The sequence below is a fragment of the Miscanthus floridulus genome, chromosome 3 (assembly GCF_019320115.1).
Source record: "Miscanthus floridulus cultivar M001 chromosome 3, ASM1932011v1, whole genome shotgun sequence".
NCBI lineage: Eukaryota > Viridiplantae > Streptophyta > Magnoliopsida > Poales > Poaceae > Miscanthus > Miscanthus floridulus.
Genome location: NC_089582.1, coordinates 99811193 through 99833933, shown reverse-complemented (window position 1 = coordinate 99833933; position 22741 = coordinate 99811193). Strand labels below are relative to the sequence as shown.

The window sequence follows — 22741 nt, the reverse complement described above, 5'->3', positions numbered from 1 at the left end:
AATTCTGACACCAACGCAGAAGTCTCCACTGGTAGACGCCTGCATGTACCACTTGTTTAGCAGGTACATTTGCGTCCCCAGATCAGATAAGGCTTGAGGGTTGTATAGACTCTGGCCTAGTACAAATTTTTTCTTCCAAATATCAACCTCCGCCGCACTCTCAATTTTTCCATCACCAAACATCTGGTAAAGGTCGAGACCAGTCTCATCAAGAAATTCACCAAGGTGATCCAAATCGACATCCGGAGGTATGTTTGCCTGATGCATTAATCCTAAATTCGAACCATATTCATTACCAACAACTAGCGGGGGGATTGATTGGTGCGCTTGTTGTCCGAGTTGGGCAACTCCTTTCCCTGCCCGCTTCTTTTTCTGTGCCGCCTCAATTGACTTGGTGAGAGTGCGGTCATAGTCTGATAACGTTGATTTGGACGGCTTACGAGATTCCCGCTGTTGATGCTGGTAAGAAGTCACCTTTTTTCTTAAAATATCCGGAGCTACGAAGAAGTACGGTTTCTCTGGGTTTCTCCTTGCTTCTTGATTCATTTTAAGTTTGTCATAGAATCTAGACATGTCTTTTTTATATGCATCAGTTCCTTCTTCCTTCTCTTCAGATATTATTTTGGGAATAGCCCTTGGTTTCACGGTGGCTTTCTTTGCAGGCGGGGACTGATTCTTCGTTTGAGGGGCTGGCCTCTTGCTAGGCTTCTTGGTAGGCGGGGGCGGGGGAGGCGTTGGAGACCTCCTTGGAGGTGTTGGCAGCAGCGTTGGAGACCTCCTTGGAGGTGGCGGCTGTGGCGTTGGAGACCTCCTTGGAGAGGGTGTGGATGCAGCCTCGTCTTCCAACACAATGTCATCGTACAGAGCACTATGATGATCTGGCGATTGAACAATTGGATTTAGGTTGGGGGAGGATCTGCTACAAAAAAAGGAATGACATATTATTATGAGCAGATTGTTAATTATTTAAGCCAATACAAATTAATGATGTAGTGTTTTCATCCGCACGTACCTATGGTGAGGTAGTTCAGAAGGAGGTGGAGCCGACATCCCTAGAATGATGATGTAGCGCTTGCGCCATAGAATGAATGTCTTCTCCGCTTCTCCTAGAGTCTTCTCGCCATCACCTCCAGGAATGTCAAGAGGCAAATCACTAAAACCTTTTTCAGCTTTATCTACCGAGATGGTGGCATATCCTTCTTGGATTATATTCCCATGAATCCTTGGTGTCTTGGTTCGGTCGATAGGATTAACAAGACCGATAGCCACCTTGATTGTAGAATTCTCCTTCGGAATGTGTAGCTCACACGTTGTACAAGGTTCAGTGACGTCATCCACAGGGAAGCGCAGTCCTGTGACCCCTTGATTTGGTATCTCCGTGGAAGCGCAGCTGCTTTTCAACTGAACAGATTGGCTAATGTTGATTCCTGGCTCTGATGCCTGCTTGCTTGCACTCACTGCTATTTGCACTTGCCTTTTGATTTCCTCCTGCATTCTCGCTTCAAGGTTTTTTTCCCGCTCCTGTGCTTCACGCACCGCTTCCTCCAACCTCTGGAGCCGGTGTGCCTCTTCTTCCTTCTTTCTCTGGCGACTTCTGTAGGAAGGTCTGTCCTGAGGGAATCCATGCTCCCACGAGACACTTCCTTTGCCTCTAGTTCGGCCACCATGTTCAATAGTCCCGATGGCGTATGTCAGCTCATCCTTCTCTCTGTTGGGCCTGAACTCACCACTAGCAGCAGCTCTCTGAGCATAAAACAATCTTTCTGCTGCTTCTTGCAGTCTTGCGCCATAAACGCACTTCCCTGTCTCCTGGTCTAGTGTTCCCCCATGAGCGAAAAACCAATTCTTTGCACGTTCTCCCCACTCGAGTGATTCTGGTCTGATACCCTTGGCAAGAAGGTCTGCTTCCATTTTGTTCCACTTCTTAATGGCAGTCGGGTAGCCACCTGATCCCAAGGTATGGTGGTATGTCTTCTGTTGGGCATTACGTTGGTTCTTTATCACCCGACTCACACCCTCTTCTGAAGTCTTGTACTGTACAAACTCATCCCAATAGGGCCTCTGCTTTGAGATCGGGCCTGGGACAGTAAAATCTGGTGCTATGTTCTTCTTGACATACGTCGTGTATAGGTGTTTCTTCCAAGTCTGAAACTGGGTGGCCATCTTCTTCATTGCCCAATCCCTAACTCGCTCCTTCAATTCATCACCATCTATTATATCATCATAATCATCTGTTTGGAGCGTGAAATGTACCAAGACATCATTCCAAATTAACGCCTTGTCACGATCGGAGACAAAACTGATATGAGGAGCATTGGTCTTCTTCTTCCATTCACGGGTACTAATCGGGAGCCGGTCCCGTACAAGGTAACCACAGTGGTGCACAAATTTCATTTTATTCGGCCCCCCCGGTTCTCCTGTATCCACATTGAACTCCGAGATGATGAAGCGACCCTCCAATGGCTTTTTGGGACCTCGAACATTTTTACTCTTCGTTGTAGTTGTTGATGTCGATCCAGAGGGCTACAAAACATAAACATTATTTTTAATGTCATGAGCACACATAAGACATATGATAATATATATATATAGCTAATAATAAAAAATATATACTTGGCCAATATGTTGTTGCTCATTTTGTTCAAGAGCTAAGTACTGACTCCCGTCATCTACATCCTCTTGCACGTTATTTTTAGCACCATCATCGCCGGCAACTTGAGTGCCAGTGTTGATCAAATTCATCATCAACTCCTCCTCATCCATATTTCTCGGGTCGGCCATCTAGCTTCAAAAAACAAAACCAATATATAGTACGTCAAATCTTTGCTTATTACATGCGTAAAATCTACAAACAATATGCATTATTAAATCTTGCCCCTCGATCACGGACGCAATTCGCCACACTAGGACGAACTACGTCGGTACTAGGGCGAATTAGGGCACGAGAAAGGGCGGTGTGACAAGAGTGGCGGTGCTCCACTCCGCCGTATATATGTCTGTACACATGGGTGAACGAGGGCGGCGGTGCTCCACCGTATACATAGAAACGCATGGACGAAATGCATATGAATACAAATGACGTATATATACGTGTCGGCGCGGTGGCCGGTGTGCTGACGACGATGACGTGAGGCGGGCCGGCGTGCTGACGACGACGACGACGTGAGGCGGGCCGGGGCGGTGTCGGTGCGTGATGTTGTGATCCTATGTACCATGTGATCAACCATGTAGTCATTCATCATATGAGAAAATTCTATGTTAATAATATAAGTATAAGCCATTATGAAATGTAAGTATACGTGTCTTATTGCTCATATAACCATTACTATTTCCGAAATGATAAGAATTTATTTTCTTCTTCTACAGGCGATCTCTGATGCTATGATATAAAGTTTGAAGATAGTCTTCCCGGAAAAAAATATGTAATGCTCATATTACTTTAGCAACATTAATATATTATATCTGTATATTCAAAGTTCACAAATGAAGAAACATGTGATATTTTTGATAAACTAAAAAACGCTTAGTTTATAAACTGGGTATCAAAATTGAGTTCCTATTTGACCATTATATATCCTACAACAAATCCTTCAAAAAAAAAGACCCTACATGAATATATTTGGATAAAATTTCGTTAACAAACATTGATCTATGAAGATAGAAAAAATTCTTCTATTGAAACTGCATCTTGAAATAATGGCATATCATATAGTGATGAATATATGGCTGTTGATGGGCTGGATCATTAGCGGATGGTTCGTAGCGTTGTTTCCAAATAATATATAGCGTGTTTATTATACAAGCCATGGATTTACATCGATCTAATTAATTTCTAAAGTAATTTCATTGGTGATCCTTAATTATACTTGTCATTTAGAGTTCCAAATATTCAAAACTTGCCTTAAGATATATTTTTATTTAAAATCATTTAGAGTTCCAAATATTCATTTTTAGTTTCTATAGATTTTGTGATTCAAAATTTGGAATTTTCAATCGACCTCGACCGTTGACATGGCTTACACCAAAGTTGTAGTTTTCGACGTGATCTATAACTCGGCAGTGGAGGGCTCGGACGAATGTACAAAGAGATCGACGAATATATCACCTCGAAGCTCGGCAGTGTACGTACTGGAGGGCCTCGGGCCGGCGCGGTGGGGCAACGCGCGGTGGAGGGCCTCGGGCGCGGAGGAGGGCGCGGTGGAGGGCCACGGGCAAGCGCGGAGGAGGGGCACGGGCGCACGCGGTGGAGGCCGCACGAGGAAGAAGACGGCGGCGCCGGTGTCACGGAAGGCGAACGGACGCGGCGCGAGGTCGAAGAAGAGGCCGGGCGGCGGTGTTCGACGAGGAAGAAGACGAGCAGATCGATCTGCCAGGCGCTGGAGGTTATATAGCAGAGGAGAATTACTCCCGGTGCCAGCCACCAACCGGGAGTAAAAACCCTTTACTCCCGGTGCGTATTACCAACCGGGAGTAAAGGTTCCTTTACTCCCGGTGCGTGTTACCAACCGGGAGTAAAGGTATACCTTTACTCCCGGTTGGTAACACGCACCGGGAGTAAAGGCTTTTTTTGGCGGGCCACAAAACTGCAGCCCACCTTTACTCCCGGGTGGGCTTCCCACCCGGGAGTAAAGGTGGCCTGCAGTTTCGTTTCCCGCCTGTTTTAAGCAATAGTCTTGTTAAATACAATAGAAATGCAATAGTTTTTATTAAATACATAGTAAATTAAATAAAAGGCATAAAATTATTTTGTTAAAAATATGAATTTTATTTTTGTTTATTGCACATAGGAAAAATCGATAACCTAACTTTTTTTATTTTTTGTTAGAATTATAAAACATAATGTAACTAATATTTATTATTTCGTTAATGCAAAAATGTAGTGTTTAATTAAAATTATTAAAATTATTGGTTTTGGACAGGAAATTTGTTTTCACATCATTTTAACGTTAATATTTTAATATTTCATCACTCAGTATCCTAATTTACCTTTTTGAGAGAGAAATCCCACCAAATCAAACATTGATTTAATTTGAAATATGACATAATAAACATCTGAATTCACAATTATTACATAATATCTTAAACACACACTATATTAAATCACTATATCATCAAGTGGGCACAGCAGTGAACTTCTTCTTTACGTATGTCCCTTGGTTATGATCGCTTCGTAACCATGGAGTGTCCTCATCATTTACCAAGATGCTAGGGTCTTTGTTCACTTTGAAGGGCGGAATTCGGTCATCCTTTTCATATTCTTCTGACATGTCCGACTTGTCCTCAATTCCCACGATGACTCTTTTCCCTGAAAGAACTATGTGGCGCTTTGGCTCTTTGGTTGAGTCATTATCGTTTTTCCCTCTTTTTGGTTTGGTAGACATATCATTGACATAGAACACCTGATTCACATCCTTGGCAAGGACGAATGGTTCGTCTTTGTACCCAATATTACTAAGGTCTACTGTTGTCATTCCATACTCGTTGTCTACTGTTACTCCGCCTCCGGTCACCTTGACCCATTGGCACTTGAACAATGGGATCTTCAAAGTAGGTGCATATTCTAGTTCCCATATTTCATCTATGCGTCCATAATATGTCTGCTTATTCCCATTCGGGTCTGTGGCATCTATGCGGACACCACTGTTTTGGTTGGTACTCCTTTTATCTTGGGCTACTGTGTAGAATATGTTCCCATTTATCTCGTACCCTTTGTATGTAACGATATGCCATGATGGTTGCATAGCCAATAAATACAGTTGCTCATGGATGCTCTCATCACCTTGACATTTTTTTCGCAACCAAACGCCGAAAGTTTCCATGTGCTTATGCGTAATCCAAGCTTCAGTCTTGCCTGGAAACTCGGATCGTAAGAGATCCTTGTGTGTCTCAATATACGGATCTACCAAAGAGGAGTTCTGTAGAACTGTGTAGTGCGCTTTATTGAAATAATCATCATCCGTACCAATATATGTTTTCCTCCCTAGTGTCCCCTTTCCGCTTAGTCTCCCCTCATGTCTCGATTCAGGAACACCAATCGAGTCAAGGTCGGGAATAAAGTCAACACAGAACTCAATGACCTCTTCTGTTCCATAGCCCTTGGCGATGCTTCCTTCTGGGCGAGCACGGTTGTGAACATATTTCTTTAGGACTCCCATGAATCTCTCTAAGGGGAACATGTTGTGTAGGAACACAGGACCGAGAGTGAAAATCTCCTTGACTAGGTGAACTAGGAGGTGTGTCATAATATCAAAGAAGGAAGGAGGGAACACTAACTCAAAGCTGACGAGACATTGAACCACATCATTCTGTAGTTTAGCTAGATCAGTTGGATCAATTGCCTTCTGAGAAATTGCATTGAGGAATGCACATAGCTTTACGGTGGCTAGACGTACATTTGGAGGTAGAATTCCTCTTAATGCAACTGGAAGTAATTGCGTCATGAGAACGTGACAGTCATGGGACTTTAAGTTACAGAATTTCTTCTCTGTCACATTTATAATACCCTTTATATTCGAGGAGAATCCAGATGGTACCTTGATGTTGTTTAAGCATTCAAACATGATTTCCTTCTCCTCTTTGCTTAGAGTGTAGCTAGCAGGACGTAAGTAATGGCGTCCATCATCTGTCTTCTCTGGATGCAGGTTGTCTCTTTCTCTCAAACAACGCAGGTCCTGTCGTGCTTCAAATGTGTCCTTAGGCTTTCCATACACACCCATAAAGCCTAGCAGGTTCACACAAAGATTCTTCGTCAGGTGCATCACGTCGATCGAGCTACGGACCTCCAGGACTTGCCAATAGGGTAGGTCCCAAAATATGGACTTTTTCTTCCACATGGGTGCGTGACCGTTAGCGTCTTTCGGAATAGGTTGGCTTCCATGTCCTTTTCCAAAGACGACTTTCACATCATTGACCATATCGAGTACATCCTCACCGGTTCGGTTGCGAGGCTTGGTCAGGTGGTCTGCTTTCCCTTTAAAATGCTTACCTTTCTTTCTTACGGGGTGATTTGCAGGAAGAAATCGACGATGGCCAAGGTACACGACCTTTCGACATTTTTTCAAGAATACACCTCTAATATCACCGAAGCAGTGTGTGCATGCATTATATCCCTTGTTTGACTGTCCTGAAAGATTACTTAGAGCAGGCCAATCATTGATTGTTACGAACAACAATGCTCGCAGATCAAAGTGTTCCTGTTTGTACTCATCCCACACACGTACACCTTCTTTATTCCACAAAATGAGAAGTTCATCAATAAGTGGTCTCAGGTACACATCGATGTCATTGCCAGGTTGCTTCGGGCCTTGGATGAGCACAGGCATCATAATGAACTTCCGCTTCATGCATAACCAAGGAGGAATGTTGTAGATACTTAGAGTAACAGGCCAAGTGCTATGACTACTGTTCTGCTCTCCAAAAGGATTGATACCATCTGTACTTAAAGCAAACCTTAAGTTTCTTGCGTCATTTGCAAACTCCGGGAATTCTCTATCGATTGCTCTCCACTGGGACCCATCAGCAGGGTGTCTCAACATATTGTCTACCTTACGGTCTTCTTTGTGCCATCGTAACAATTTTGCATGTTCTTTGTTTCTGAACAGACGTTTCAAGCGTGGTATTATAGGAGCATACCACATAACCTTGGCAGGGATTTTCTTACGTGGACGTTCGCCCTCAACATCACCAGGGTCATCTCGCCTGATCTTATACCGCGACGCATGGCATACCGGGCATGCATCCAATTTCTCGTACTCTTTGCCACGGTATAGGATGCAGTCATTAGGACATGCATGTATCTTCTCTATTTCTAGCCCCATAGGACAGACAACTTGTTTTGCTTCGTAGGTAGTGGCGGGCAATTCATTGTACTTCGGAAGCATCTTCTTTTGGATTTTTAGTAACTCTCCAAATCCCTTGTCAGATACACCATTCTTTGCCTTCCATTGCAGCAATTCTAGTGTGGTTCCCAACTTTTTCTGCCCTGCATCACAAGTTGGGTACAACAATTTCTTGTGATCTTCTAGCATCCGCTCGAACTTGATCTTCTCCTTTTCACTTTCACATTCTCTTTGTGCATCACGAATGACCTGACAAAGATCATCAGCCGGCTCATCTTCTGCGGCTACCTCTTCTTCAGCTTCTCCCATTGCAGTATCATTGAAGCACGCACCATCAGGAATAATATCATTGTCGTCCCATTGTTCTTCTTCATCTTCTTCCATTACAACACCGGTTTCTCCGTGCTTTGTCCAACAAATATAGTTTGGCATGAAACCCGACTTGAACAAGTGTGAATGAAGAGTCCTTGAGCAAGGATATTCCACCGTATTCTTACATATGGCACATGGGCAGCACATGAAACCGTCGCGTTTGTTTGTCTCGGCCGCACGTAATAAAGAATGCACGCCGTCAATGAACTCTTGTGAGCGGCGATCAGCATTATACATCCAATGACGGCTCATCTGCATTACATGACATAAATATCATATTAAAACCTAGATCATAATTAATTATTTATACAACATGCGTGCCACCACAAAAGATACAAATTTATGAAAGCATCGCTACAATGTAGACAATCCCAACTACCACTAAAAGAACTAAAGCTAAAATACATTTCAGGAGCACAAGGATTTCGCGACCAATCTCAACTAAAACAGACAGATCCCCCGATTGTGCAACATCTTTGGGCTTCTTCGACTGGATCACTGCCTCATTAGCCGCCGTATCTGCCTGTTGTGCAAGATATTTTTGCACGAGTTCAACATACTCTTCCTCCCAGTAGAAGCCTGAACATCGTCCACTGCCATCCCACTGAAATTAAAACAAAAAACTAGAACTTTAATCACAACCATCATGAAAATAGGTATAAACTAACCATAATCATTAAATACGATAAAATAACTCACATTGCGATCCGGACACTTGTAGAAGATACGATCCTTGTTGGGACCCTCCTTCTTCACTCGGTACTCCATCACAATCTTCATCTCATCACGACACTTGCCGCATGGAATGAGAGGAAGCCCCGGCCTAAGTCGCTTTGGAAACCCATGAGAGGCCGAGGACCCGGAAGCAGTTGCCATCTACTCTCTATACTCATTTTTTAATACACTATAAATTTCTTCTTTTATAAACAAATAAAATTAACAAACTATAAAATTATCTAGATCTCTAAACAATGATATTTTTAATGGTCATTGTGTTCTCGTCTTTTACTGCGGCAGGTAAGTAATTCATATGATATTTCCGCAAATTAACAGAAGAATGGGAATGTACACACATAACAGACTACTACGACGATATCGGGACGTGTGAATAAATAACCATCCGTACTAGTTGACCTTGCTTACGTGATCATCTCGGCGAGCATTTCTCCACCGGACAGCACCGTACTTGGTCAAGGAAGAGCTCCGATTCTATGAGGAAGGGAACACGGTCTCCCACGACCGTTGTCGCTCTCCCTCGTAGAATCAAAGCTCCTCCTTGATGTCCGTTACCGCTCGACAGAGAACATGCTTGCCGAGCTGAACACGGTCCGCAAGTTCAACTAGTACGGATTTTCTATAATTTTCTAACTATTTTCTAAGTTTTTATTTATATATACTACGTTTAGGTACGGTGATTGACAGACTACTACGACGATATCGGGACATGTGAATAAATAACCATCCGTACTAGTTGACCTTGCTTACGTGATCAGCTCGGCGAGGATTTCTCCACCGGACGGCACCGTACTTGGTCAAGGAAGAGCTCCGATTCTACGAGGAAGGGAACACGGTCTTCCACGACCGTTATCGCTCTCCCTCGTAGAATCAAAGCTCCTCCTTGACGTCCGTTACCGCTCGGCAGAGAACATCCTCGCCGACCTGAACACGGTCCGCAAGTTCAACTAGTAAGGATTTGCTATAATTTTCTAACTATTTTCTAACTTTATATTTATATATACTTTAACCTTCTTTCATGTAAATATGCAAGCTTAAAGTGATTTTGAGCTCAAATTGCTTACAAATGAAAAAAAACCACAATAAAGAACCATAAATATATATAGTGAATAAAATGGTATAAGAAAATGGTAAAAAATGAGAGTATGAGATTGGTAACCTTTACAACTGAAGAATCGACGGAGGAATCGAAGAATGGATGGAGGAACAATGGAGGGAGGGAGGAAGCAAGAACACTACTGCAGTGAGCTTCAAAATGTGCTGAGCTCGGGCTCGGGGAGGAAGGAGGAGACGGCCGATTTATAAAGGGAGAACATTTAGTCCCGGTTGATAGATCCAATCGGGACTAAAGGTAACTTTCCAATCCCGGGCGCAGCCACGGCCCGGGAGTAGACCTTTACTCCCGGTTGGAGCCACCAACCGGGAGTAAAAGTATACCTTTAGTCCCGGTTGGTGGCTCCAACCGGGACTAAAGGTCCCTGCCACCTCTGTCTGGCGCAGTAGCCGTTGGGCAGGAACCTTTAGTCCCGGTTGGAGCCACCAACCGGGACTAAAGGTATTTCTAGTCCCGGGGGCAAAAAATTCCGGGACTAGAGCCCATTTTGGCCGAGGATCAAAGGTCTGTTCTCTACTAGTGTACGGAGCAACCATCAGGACGATGGTCAACGACTACAGTTCCCAAGAGCCGTCCAGCCCCGGACGACTGCACGGGCCAACCTGGTGCCTCCTGCTGGTTCTTATTGTAAACTTGTAGCAACACGCCGTACAGCGGACATACAAATAAGACACAATCACATGGTACCAGTAACCAATCTGACGAGATAAGCCTAAGAACACTTGGCTGACTCAAAGCAATGCACGCATGCAGGCTTATGCGACCGGCAAAGTCTTGGTGAAGCAGCCGTTGGCGACGGTGCAGTTGGAGAAGCAGGTTGCTGGGTTGGGGTTGAGCGCACAGGTGATCGCGCACATTATCAGGCAGAGCTGGCACGCGGGAGTGCAGACCACGCCGACGTCGCCGCCGTGCTGTTCAGCAAGAAGGCTCAGCTTCTGGGTGAGCTCGCGCTCCAGGAGCTCCTTCAGCAGCGCGCCGGCGGCCGCGGCCTCCCGATCATCGGGGGATGATGCAAGGCAAATGGCCGGGCGCGCCAGGTCTGAGCCGACAAACAGGAGCAGCATGCACACGGTGGCAATCTTCAGAGCAGCCATTATTGCAAGTGAGTGACGGATTGATCCTAGTGATCGAGATGGTCAGATACTCAGATCGATCGCCGCTACGTATAAGATAGAGATGCGAAATGGAGTAGTGAGGCAGTGCTATTTATATAGGGTGCAACTGCAATAAATTTACTATCAGTGACGTAGGTAACTGAAGCTTGCTGGGCTCTTAAAAAGGTCCAAGCTCAGTTTAATTAAATGGGATGCTGATTTCGTGCAAGGCGGCGATGAATTAATGTTCAGTCCTGGAAGTAATGCAGTATCAGATCCGATGATGCATGGTTAGTTTCACCAAACTCCAACGATATCAAGCTAGCGTACGTACTAGTGAATGAAACAGGGCCGTCGTCGTACGTCGCTCGTTCTTATAGAGTTAAGCTAAGTTCCGTATCAAATGTGTCATCTTATGGATTGTCGATGCGTTTCAGTCCAGCTTACTTGGCACCCTGCAGTGAAAAACACTGAATATAATCTCTGTCTGGGAGAGATCACTGGCTTAACGAATGATGAGTCAGGCATAACAAAACGAATAAACTGTATGTCACAGTATGTGCATTACTTTATTTGATCTAAGATCCACAAGTTTACTATGTGGGTTACTGTTTGCCGCCCAACTGCAAGCAAGTATGGTTCATGTTCCAATGCTTTCATGGAAGCTACTGGTCATGTCCCGGTTCATCGTGAAAGAAATAATTCACTTTGATGGAAAATATCATGATAATACCTCCGAGTTAGCTCAGCCACAGTACCGAGATCTTGTAGATTTTGCCAGGCTAGAGCTAAACAAGATGATTATTAGAGAATTCATGGAACTTATGAGTTGAAAACTTTGTTGTATATACACTTGGGTTGATGACTAATGGTAGATTGAAGTAAATTGTGTTTTGTCATGCATGGAAATATAATTGCCTGTCATTTATATTTGGGTTCATTTCAATTGTTAAAAATAAAAATAATTCACTGGTGGTTATGCTACTATACCGCCTCTGGAAAACATTTTCTAGAAGTGGCTCTTTAGGTAAACCGCTTGTGTAAAAAAAATACACTGACAGTTCACATAAACCAACCGCCTGTGTCAATGGTTTACACCGGTGGTTGGCTTAGGTGAACCACCAATGCAAATCTATTTAACACTGGGGATTAAGCGAACCGCCTGTGCAAATGTATTAACACTGGCACATCTCAAGTAGACACCTATGATGTTCGCAATTTCACTGCCTTTCACACTGGCGGCAGACTTAAATGTCAGTAGAAATAGGTGTGGAACCACTAGTACCGAACATTGTTGTGCTAGTGGTACCAGCTGTAAAAACTATGGGGAAGTATTTAAATGAACATTGTTGATCCAAATATAATATGATTTTGAATATCGCTGATCACAGCAAAGTGCCCAGAACTGCTAGAATGGTTCGTGGCCCACATTGACCACCCTCTAGCTACCCCTCTAAACATGTGCAACTTTGTAGAAAGCTAGAGGAACAACTGAACAAGGCACATAAAAAACCTAAGTAGGAATACTGCCATCGTTGATTTTGTAGCATACGTAGAAGCATTGCGATAAGATATAATACACAGATGATGAAATATATACTCACTTTTTTAGATAATGGAAAATTCCAGCTTCAGCCCTCTTCAAAGAAGAGGCATCAGTCCAAAGTTAAACAAATACACTTACTTTAAACGCTTACAACATTCAATGTTAGTTCAAATTCATTATTCTTGAATTCATTATTCTATTTGATGCTTCTTTATTCGAAACCTTACTTAAAGTACCACCTGTAAATAAAAATGCCTATTATTAATTAGTTCGATGAAACTTATCCTTAAGTATAACGATATAGTATATATACCAATGTTCAACCATCCGTGGACAGTCAGTTAATGAGGTGGTGTTACATCCTCCAATTGCATTATAGAAGAAAAGTCATTTCAAATCATTTTTTCAAACCCCAGGTTGTCCCATTTTCTATTAGACAATGTGCAAAACATCCATTATATCACCATAATTATATCTTGTAATTCCATTACATTTTTCATTACTCGAGGTTGTCCCCTTTTGAATTATACTTGAAAGTATCATTCTTATAATTTTTTTTCTTTTGAGGGACCCGTGCGCCACCCCTAATCTACACTAGAACTCTACCATAGTCATGTTCCTAGTTACCAAGTCTCACTTGATCAAGTCCTTGGATTGCCACAAAGGTATAAGTGGTCTTTGGCTTTAGTTTTTAAGTGACCTAATTTACCCTTTTCTTAGGTGTCACGATCCCTTCACTAAATAAACCTGACCCTGAGTAATCTTCAACGCAAGCATACATTCTTTGTGTGGACCCCTACAACTGAATCATCACTTCAAGCCTTGATTTCTCTAGTGACAACACTTGTCCTAGCATATGCCAGACTTCACAAAATCCTTTTGCACTGAAGTTGATGTGTGTGATGCTAGTATTGGTGTTGTGCTCACACATGAAGACAACCCTCTTGGTTATGTTAGTAGGGCTTGGTCTCAAGACAAGAGGTCTTTACACAGATGTGAAGATCATACATGGCTATTAACTTGGATATTGCATAGTCGAGATCCTATCTCCAACATGGTGAATTCATCATTTTCACTAATAATAAGGCTTAGTTGATTTGTTTGAAAAGAGATTGCGTACTACATGGTAGTAGAAATTCTTTACCAAGTTCTTGGGGTTTCTAATATAAGATTATTTGCAAGAACAATATGGAAAAGGTGTAGTTGATGCTCCTTCTCAACATCCTTCTCCTTGTCAATTGTTGCCTCTCTTAGTTACTATGCATCAGTGGTTGAACTTTTGGTTTCTACTATGATCAAGATCCTATGATTCAACATCTTTTTGCCCAGTTAGCCCTTTTTGTTTCTTTTTAGGGACATTATATATTGTCCCAAGGTGTTAGTTATAAAGTTAAGATCTAGTTGCACAACTACACCTTTGCATCAGAAAGTGTTTCAAGCCTTTCATGATAGTACTATGAAGGAACATTTAGGTTTTATTGTTACCTACAAAAGGACTAAGCAGCTCTTTTGATGGCCTCACATGAAGCAACAACTAAAACTTGGGTGCTGTCAGTGCAGAAAGTGACCAACTAGTGAATATTTGTAGTTTTGCTTTGCGTTGTGATCGGAGGTGGCCTAGCACTCAATGACACAGGATTTATACTGGTTCGGGCAACGTGCCCTACGTCCAGTCAGGGTCGCTCGGTGACTTTATTCCTGAGCCCAGGTGCTCGAAGTCTGTAGTGGGGTTACAAACGAGAAGGAGAAAGGAGGGGTGTTCAAGAGGCCCGGTCAGGTCCGACTAGAAGGGCCGAGGGCGACCGGAACTCCACTATGAGCTAGAAGTCCAAGCTTATGCTTGAGGGGTTGTGAGCTATCGATCTAGTGAGTCTGAGCTTGAAGAAGTCAACCTCCTCCTATTTGGAGGGAGCGCATCCCCTTTTATAGATGAAGGAGATGGCTTTACAGGTGAGAGGGAGAGAGTACGGATGTTTCTAAGCCTTGTTGCCTACGCTGATGAAGACTAGATAATGGTAGGCGCCCCTAATACTGTTGATGTCGCTGTAGAATGTCGGATGCGCATGGGAGGTCATGCTATCTTCTTCAGGAAGGATGGACGCCGGTACCTGCAAATACTATTTGATACCTAGTGGCATGTAAGGAGCCGCGTTATGTTCACCTGGTACAGCAAATCCAAGTGCCCATACCGTGATCGATGTCCAGAGACACGTGGGGGGCTTACCGTATGCGAGTTTTAGCGGCCCCTACAATACTATAGGGGGAGATGGTGGCTGCAGAGTATTGTTTCATGAAGGGTATGGTCCCTGGTACAGTGATTTTGACTTGTGAGCCATGCCTTGCCTTTCTCCGCACGTCTTCTAGTTCCTACCGAATGGGGCACCCCCAGTCGGATGGCTGCAGTTGGCTCTGAGTGCGCTGGTCGAAGAAGAGCGGTGAGCAGGATTCCCACGAGCCCCAATTGTGGGGTCGGAGTCACGGGGTCGGAGTAGGAAGCAGCGTTTTGGGCCAGGCCTTCCGATTGGAGAGACCGCTTGGAGGCAGTTGGTGCCTGAAGCGAGTGCTCCGGTCAGAGAGGTGGGCCAAAGAAGTTGACGAGTGGGCGCTTGTTCTTTTGGGTAGACCCTCCGGTCGGCGACCAGACTGCCCTTCCGGCCCGTTGTGTTTTAGACTCTTGGGCCAGCCCATGAACTACATGTTGTTTTCTTGGGCCGAGCCTAGGCGTGGAAGCCGATCCCCGAGGGACCCTAGGTTTATGAACCCGATAGAAGCCCCCGAGCCTCCGGGCGATTTGAGCTGAATCGTCCAGGGGATTTTTTTGTCTTGCCAGTGGGTGCGCGCGAGCGCACCCGTGGGTGTAGCCCCTGAGCCCCCGGGCGGTTCGGGTGGAACCAGCTGGGGGGTTTCTGTGTTGTCAGCGGGAGAGGTTTTGTGTCGTGTCGGTGGGTGCGCGCAAGCGCACCCGTGGGTGTGCGTGTTTTTAGTTCTGAGACGAAATTTACTGATCCCGGCGTCGGTGCGCGCCGGGGATCGGGCGAGGATGTTCAGTTCTGGAGATGGACAAGATGGAGCCCATGGGTCCTGATGTTGGTGCGGCCTGGGCAGCCGAGGTAGTTAGTTCAGTTAGTTTTTTCATGAGTTTGGAGTTGTGGTCCCTGTCCAGGGCTTTTTGGAGTGCAGTCGGTAGTGGAGCCGTTATGCGAGTTCAGAGTCACGGTCCTAGGCTGTAGCCGGATGTCATAGATACTGACGATGCGAGTTCGAGGTCACGGTCCTAGGCCATAGCCGAATGTCGTAGATCCTATCGACGCGAGTTTGGAGTCGTGGTCCCAAGGTTTTTGTCGGAAGTGAAGCTGTTATGCGAGTTTGGAGTCGTGGTCCCAAGGTTTTTGTCGGAAGTGAAGCTATTACGCGAGTTCGGAGTCACGGTCCCAAGGTTTTTGTCAGAAGTGAAGCTATTACACGAGTTCGGAGTCATGGTCCCAAGCCGTAGCTGGATGTCATAGATCCTATCGACGCAAGTTTGGAGTCATGGTCCCAAGGTTTTTGTCGGAAGTGAAGCTGTTACGTGAGTTCGGAGTCGCGGTCCTAAGGTTTTTGTCGGAAGTGAAGCTGTTACGTGAGTTTGGAGTCGCGGTCCCAAGCCGTAGCCGGATGTCATAGAACCTGTTGACGCGAGTTTGGAGTCACGGTCCCAAGGTTTTTGGCATTTGAGCCCCCGAGCCTTGTTAGGCCTTCGTGGGGGTCGATGTGAGTTGTTTTGCACTACCCCATCCGGTTCCTCACAACCGGAGGGGCTGAGTTTCGTCGCCTGTCCCATTCATTTAGGCTCAAAGACTAGCTTAGTGAGCTCGCTAACGGGTGTGATCGAGCGGAATCTGGGTCCATCGTTCATGATGGGGTTGGCATAGCCCTCTTGTGGCATTCCACTACTCCTTTACCTGCAACCTGGCAGATGCCTAGGTCGTTCCGAAGACCGACCCGGGTGGCCTAATGGCCTCCCCTCGATGGAGATTCTGTGGGCATGGCGAGAGGTTTAGGATCGAATGAGAAGGTTGAGATGACCTGATTTGCCAGACCGAGCGAAGGCCGCACGGTGCTCATCTATGGTTTTCTCCCCTGGCTCTATGTTTACTTATGTCGAATGAGGCAACCACCGCTTCGTGGTGCAACACAGAGCGTTCTGGTGCATTTCGCTGCACGTGTGATGCTTAGTTCCCGAGCCCCCTGGTGGTTCATGCCCTAACCATCCGGGGGGTTCAGGCGTATGAGATGAATGCACGTATGGATGTATGAATAATTTGTAAAGAAATAGAGGGTGTTTTGGCAATGTTTACCTTGGCAACTAGAGTGACGGGGCTCGGAGAGCCTTAGTGGGAAAAGTCCGACCGAGACCTTGATGACCTGAGTGACGGGGTTTGGAGAGCTTCAGTTGGAGATGTCCGACTGGGACCCATGCTTATTGTCCGTGATGGAGTCGGTGTGGCCTACATGGGGCACCCCTTCACTTCCTTACTTGTCATCCGGTGTCTATCCTTACCTATCATTCGAGTTCCTTTAGGTCTAGCCTGGGGAAATGGGGAGCCAGCCACGTGTGGTGGCGCTTCGGTTCCTGTGCCCATCGTGTGGTAGTGGTTGATCGTGCGGTAGTGGTGGGCCATGGCCAGGCCATGTCCTGTCTGATCAGGAGCCGTTCCATTGAGCGGGGTGTGTCTCATTGGTTCAAGGCACGTCTTATCTGCATTAAATGAAAGAAAGAGAAAACCTCACCCCGTCGTTCTGACTTCCCCAATTGGCGCGTCCCTCTGTAACTACTGCTCCCTTTTCCTTAAATAGGAGAGGGGAGAGGGTTTTTGTTCCGCTCTTTTGCCTGTTCTTCGTCTGCCATCGCCTTCTCTCCTCCTCTTTGCTGTAAGCGTTCTTAAGAGCCATGGAGGTTTCTAGGAAAGAAGGGGAGAGAGCGAGGGAGAAGAGAGGAACTCACTGACATGTCGGACTGGAGGTCGTCCACCATGAGGGCATCGGTGCTGAAGGCGTTCATCATGAAGGGGTTCCTGCCACCGCAGGAAGTGGCACACTAGAGGGTCCTCGAGAAGGAGGAGGAGTTCCCGCAACCTCATCCCGATGAGGTGGTTTCTTTCCTTACCTTCCACGAGCATGGATTAGGATACCCTACGCACTAGTTCCTACGCGGGCTCCGCAACGAGTGGGGTTTGGAACTGCAGCACCTCAATCCGACAGGGGTGCTACACATTGCCAGTTTTGTGATCGTCTATGAGGCTTTCCTCAGGATGGAGCCACATGTGGATCTCTTCTGGCTCTTCTTCTCCGGGAGAGCTATGGTGGACTGGAGTTCGGCCGAGATTGCACCAGTCGGAGGCTTCACCATGCAGAGGAAGCCACGTGCGGGAGGCTCGTATCCTGCATATTCCCCATGTGACTCCAACCGGGGATGGCATGGGGAGTGGTTCTACATCAGGAATCCGGTGGGGACGCCGTTTCTAGCATTTACTGGTGGGAGGCTAGTGAAGCAGAAGAGTTGGTCATGGGGCTGTGCCCACACGGAGAAGTACAAGGTGGAGGTCATCGAGGAGGAGCTCTAGAAGCTCATAAGGGGCGGCCTCGATGGGGTGCGGGTGTTCCACACCCTTTACCGCCATCGACTAGCACCGTTGGCGGTGAGGACACACCCAATGTGGATGTATGATGGCCAGTTAGACCCAGACCATGTGTCGCTGGAGGAGCTGCCGGATGATGAGATCTGGAGTCACGTCGGCCGAGTGCTGCAGCTGAGGCCCAAAGAGACAGTGGTGGGAAAACCCATACCATTTAATGCCTTGATCGTGCCCACACTGGTATGCTCCCTTATTTTGTTCGTGCTTTTTTCTCTGGCCCCTTCTTTTTTGATTTTGGTTCATTCGTTCCATAAGGGCTTGGGAGGTACAAGTCCTAGCTGCACCTTCCCAAGGGGCCGGTGGGCTAGGTCTGGCAGGCTACCTAGAAGGAGGCGGCAGACGCCCGGAAGAAGAAGAAAACCAAGGAGGTTTATCAAAAAAAGAGAAGAAGGAGGTCGCCCAGCGCGTGAGAGCCGGGGAACATGCGAGCGACGTCAAGTTAGAACTCATGTTGGATGATCCTATGGATTTGGATGACATGGTCTTCTCTGACGAGGAGGAGAGTCGTGAGGTTGTTGTGACCTCGGTGGTACGTCGTGACCCTGCGGTGACGTCCGCTGGTGAGGAGCAGGAGGTCGTGCGATGTGCGGAGGTTCCTACATCGAGGAAGCATGCTACAAGTGCAGATGTCATCGGTGAACGGGCGGCGAGGTGGACGCGGTCACTGCGCCCCTCAGCGGCATTGCCATCTCCGTCGTCACCTGTGGCGGATGCGGCTAGACGAGCCAGGCAGACCAGCTCCTGCACGATGACAGGGCTGGTGCCAACGCTGGACTTGTGGCCAGAGGAGGCCCCGCCTACCGTGGGTGCGGTCAAGCAGTCTAGGCGGTCTGAGGGGCAGACTGGCGCTTGGTCGACATGTGACTTGCAGTTGAGGGATGCCCTGCCCGCTGCTCCGGTCGGGGAGCCCTAAGCCAGAGGTCGTAGCAACCCGCAGGCCGGGCAGGAGAGGGTTGGGTTGACTCCGACACCGTCTAAAGTGAGGGGGCACGGGTCAAAGTTTGGGAGCGGTCCTTGTCCTATGGGTCCGTCGTCATCAGGGCCTGCCTTCAGAGTAGTGCTGCTCGCCACCCGGTATGTTTCCTTTTGTTGCTTCTTTGACTTTTGGTGGTTGAGTTTTTTTTTGGAGTGTGGCTTACCCATGATTTTTGTCAGCGGACGGGGGATGCCGAGGTTGAGCATCGCCCTAACCTCCATGCAGAAGGTTTGGAGGCCCACTCTATAATGTGTTGCGGCGAGCGAGGTGGGTAGCAGGGTGGTGGCGACGAAGCCTTCCCTCCTAGGGGTGGTGCCCCCGGGGCGGCTGCTATTAACGTGACAGCGGCGGCAACGTTGTTGGTGGTGATCCCAGTGCCAATGGCGAAGGTGGCATCGGAGGTAACTCTTGCGGTCCTTCCTCTGACGGTTGCGGTGGAGGAGACGAGGGGGGTGAGCTCCCCACCTCGCTAGGTGGAGGGCTGCACGACCCATCCTTGCCGTCGGAGCCAAAGGCGCAGGAGGGAAGCATGGCTGGGACAGAGTTGTGACACCCGAGGGTGTCTCATGTGAATGTGGTGGTGGAGATCCTGTCTGACAACGAGGCGGATATCGTGGCAGAACCACCGGTGTCGTCGTAGGAGCTAGCGGTGGTCCGGTCGAAGGCTAGGCCCTCTGGTGGTTTATTAGAGGGTGACCTAGAGTGGCCATTCCCCGAGGAGCCATTGAAGGTGAGGTTCGTCCTCTAGGATTCCCAGGAGCGTCAGCTCTAGGACATTTTTGTGGGGCAAGGGCATGCCACGGTGTCCAAGCTCACCAAGCTATCCACGAAGCTTGAGAACGCCCAGAAGCAGGCTCAGTTTGCTCGACAGCTGGTTGAGGTCGACCTGTAGCTCACCGTGGAGGTGAGTTTCTAGTACTTCTCCTTGCCCTTTGAATCTTTCGTCAGTTGTTTTTATCATGCCTATTTTTCTCAGGAAATAAGGAAGGTGTCGTTCTGCAAGTCTCACTTCCTCTGGGCGGAACACGCCCGGATGGCCGAGCTTGAGCACCGAGTGGAGTTCGCTTGTTGTGAGTCCTAGGTCTGGGCGGCCGAGGTAGCCACGGTGCAGGCGGAGGGGGAGCATGCGGTGGAGCGGTTGACTGCTGCTGAGCAAAGGCTCGAGGCGGCAAAGGTCCATCAGGAGGAGACTGAGGCAGGGCTGTGGACATCCCTGGCGAACATCGAGGCAACGCTTCAAGAGGCCCTGGCAGCCCTTGAGCCAGAGCGGGCTGCCCTGGAGTCAACGCAGAAGGGCCTAGAGGTGGAGCAGAGGGCCTGGTCAGAAGCGGCTCGGGAGGTGCTCGCTCTCCAGGACCAGGTGATGGGGATGGAGGCCGCAAGTGCCTGGCTGCATGAGCAGGTGGCTCAGCAAGCAGAGGATCTCTCCACCCTTGAGGCCTCTCGCATCGGTGCATACCTTTTTGTTTTCTCGTGATGTTGATTTTTTCCCCCCAGCCTATTTCTGAGCTTGTCGCCCTTCTTGCAGAGCTGGGTGAAAAGGTGAAGGCACTGGAGCGAGACCTAGAGATGACCAAGGCAAAGTTTAGCCAGAATGTCGAGGAGCTGGCCAAGTCCCATGAAGAGCGACGTGCTCTATAAGGGGAGCTCGATCAGATCCGCAACGCTACCTAGCTTGTTGTCTTAGAAGTCTTTGGGTCAGCGCCAAGTACCAGCGCACCCGTGGTTTAGCTAGCGGAGGTCCCAGACACGGTCAAGGACCTTGTCAGGAGCGGGCTATTTTATGGAGCGTCGGGGGTGCTAACCTCGGTGGTGACGTACCACCCGAATCTAGACTTTTGCCACTATCTGCGGCGGGTATGCTGAAGGCTTGAGCATGGAGGACATCCAGTCAATTGGGGTGAGCCTGCTGCCACTTGCATGGTCAGTGTCAGAGCAAGTCTCCGCCGAGTGGGTGATGGATGTCGCCATCAAGACATGGCCCGAAGCATGCATGGAGAGGATGCCTCCGAGCCTACAGATAGCATGGAGCCTGGTTTGGGGGGGGGGGACATCGCCTCAGCCCTGATCGAGCCAAACGTCGTGCTACCGGGGAGCGAGCAGTCTGCGCCTTCATCGGTCGCACCGTTAGCAGATGCCGCCGGGTCGGTTTAATACCTTTTTAAATATAAGTAGTTAGTAAATGTAAGAAGTTTAAGTTTGGGGGGGGAACCCCTGTGTAAAATGTTCGTGTGTGTTTCAATGACTGCAATCAGTTTTTGTTTTTGTGATGGAGTTGCTCCGTTTGGGGAAGCTTGTTCCCTTTTGTTCCTTAGTTCTCTCTTAGCATAATTTTGTTTTAAATTTCTTTCTCTCTTGTACCTAACCATTTGTTCCATGGGCTGCAACTTTGTGAGCCTAGGGTGTGGCCCATGAGGCTCAGCCAGTCGTACCCATAGGCAAAGGCGGGGTGCGATCAGTCGGAATGTTCTAAAGCAAAGTTACGTAAGGTAAATCAAAGGAACGAACTACCCTTTTGTTCGGGTAGGAAGGAGTTTCTCCATACAAAAGTAAAAGAGTACTTAAGGTAAAAACAAAAATAGAGGGGTAGTAGAGCCCCTGAGTGGAGCCCTCGAGCGCCCTGAGCCAAAAAATGTTCGGGTCGAGGAGCTCTTATAGGAGCATTCGCTAAGTAAAGGTAAGACTAAAACTTAGGAAAAGAACAAAAGACATAGCTATTCCAAGGTCCTCAAAGAGAGCATCGTCATCATTGTCCTTTAGTCGGTAGGCTTCTAGTCGGATCACTTCATGCTTTAGTCATCTGGATCCTTGCCCGCTGCGCCCCCTTCTTCGGTCGCTGCCTCCTCGCCTTTTCTTCCTTTGGCCTGTCGGTTACCTCAGCAGACGCTTGAGGAGCTGGCAGTCCTTGTAGAGGTGTTTGATGGGTAGTCATGGTTGGTGCACGAGCTCTACATGAGATCATGGAAGTGGCTTGGAGGGTCTTACTGGGGCTACTTGCCCGCATGATCGGCCATGGCGACCAACGCAAAGTTAGCTGGTTGGTAGCGATCCTTTCTGTTCTTTTTTCCCCTCTACGTGGAGGGGCCCTTGTCTTGATCCTGGCGCTTGGCCTTACCTTTGTTGCGGCCTCCGTTGAAGCGTGGTGGGACCGGCGCTTGCTGGAGGTGTTGGTCAAAGGTCTGTGGTCCTAGGCAGTCAGGGCTGGGACTCCGGTCGATGCTGCGCGTGTCTCGGTTTGGCCCGAGCCATGCGTAGATAGGCGGTTGGCATGGGGCAGTCATCAAGTTGAGGTGAGGTGCCATTACGGCTTCCTAGGCCACACTTTGTGGTTGTTGCGGTGATAGGGTGTAGTGCCCCATCTGTTGCGTCCCTGTTCCCCGAACGGGGAGCG

The 22741-nt window shown here is 47.6% G+C and overlaps 1 protein-coding gene across 1 annotated transcript; it reads right to left on the bottom strand.

The window, feature by feature from the left end:
* Nucleotides 1-10814: 10814 nt before the first annotated feature.
* On the bottom strand, nucleotides 10815-11153 carry LOC136546245 (uncharacterized). The gene has a single exon (XM_066538207.1). It carries the CDS (start codon nucleotides 11151-11153, stop codon nucleotides 10815-10817), a length of 339 nt encoding a protein of 112 aa, XP_066394304.1.
* Nucleotides 11154-22741: the final 11588 nt, after the last annotated feature.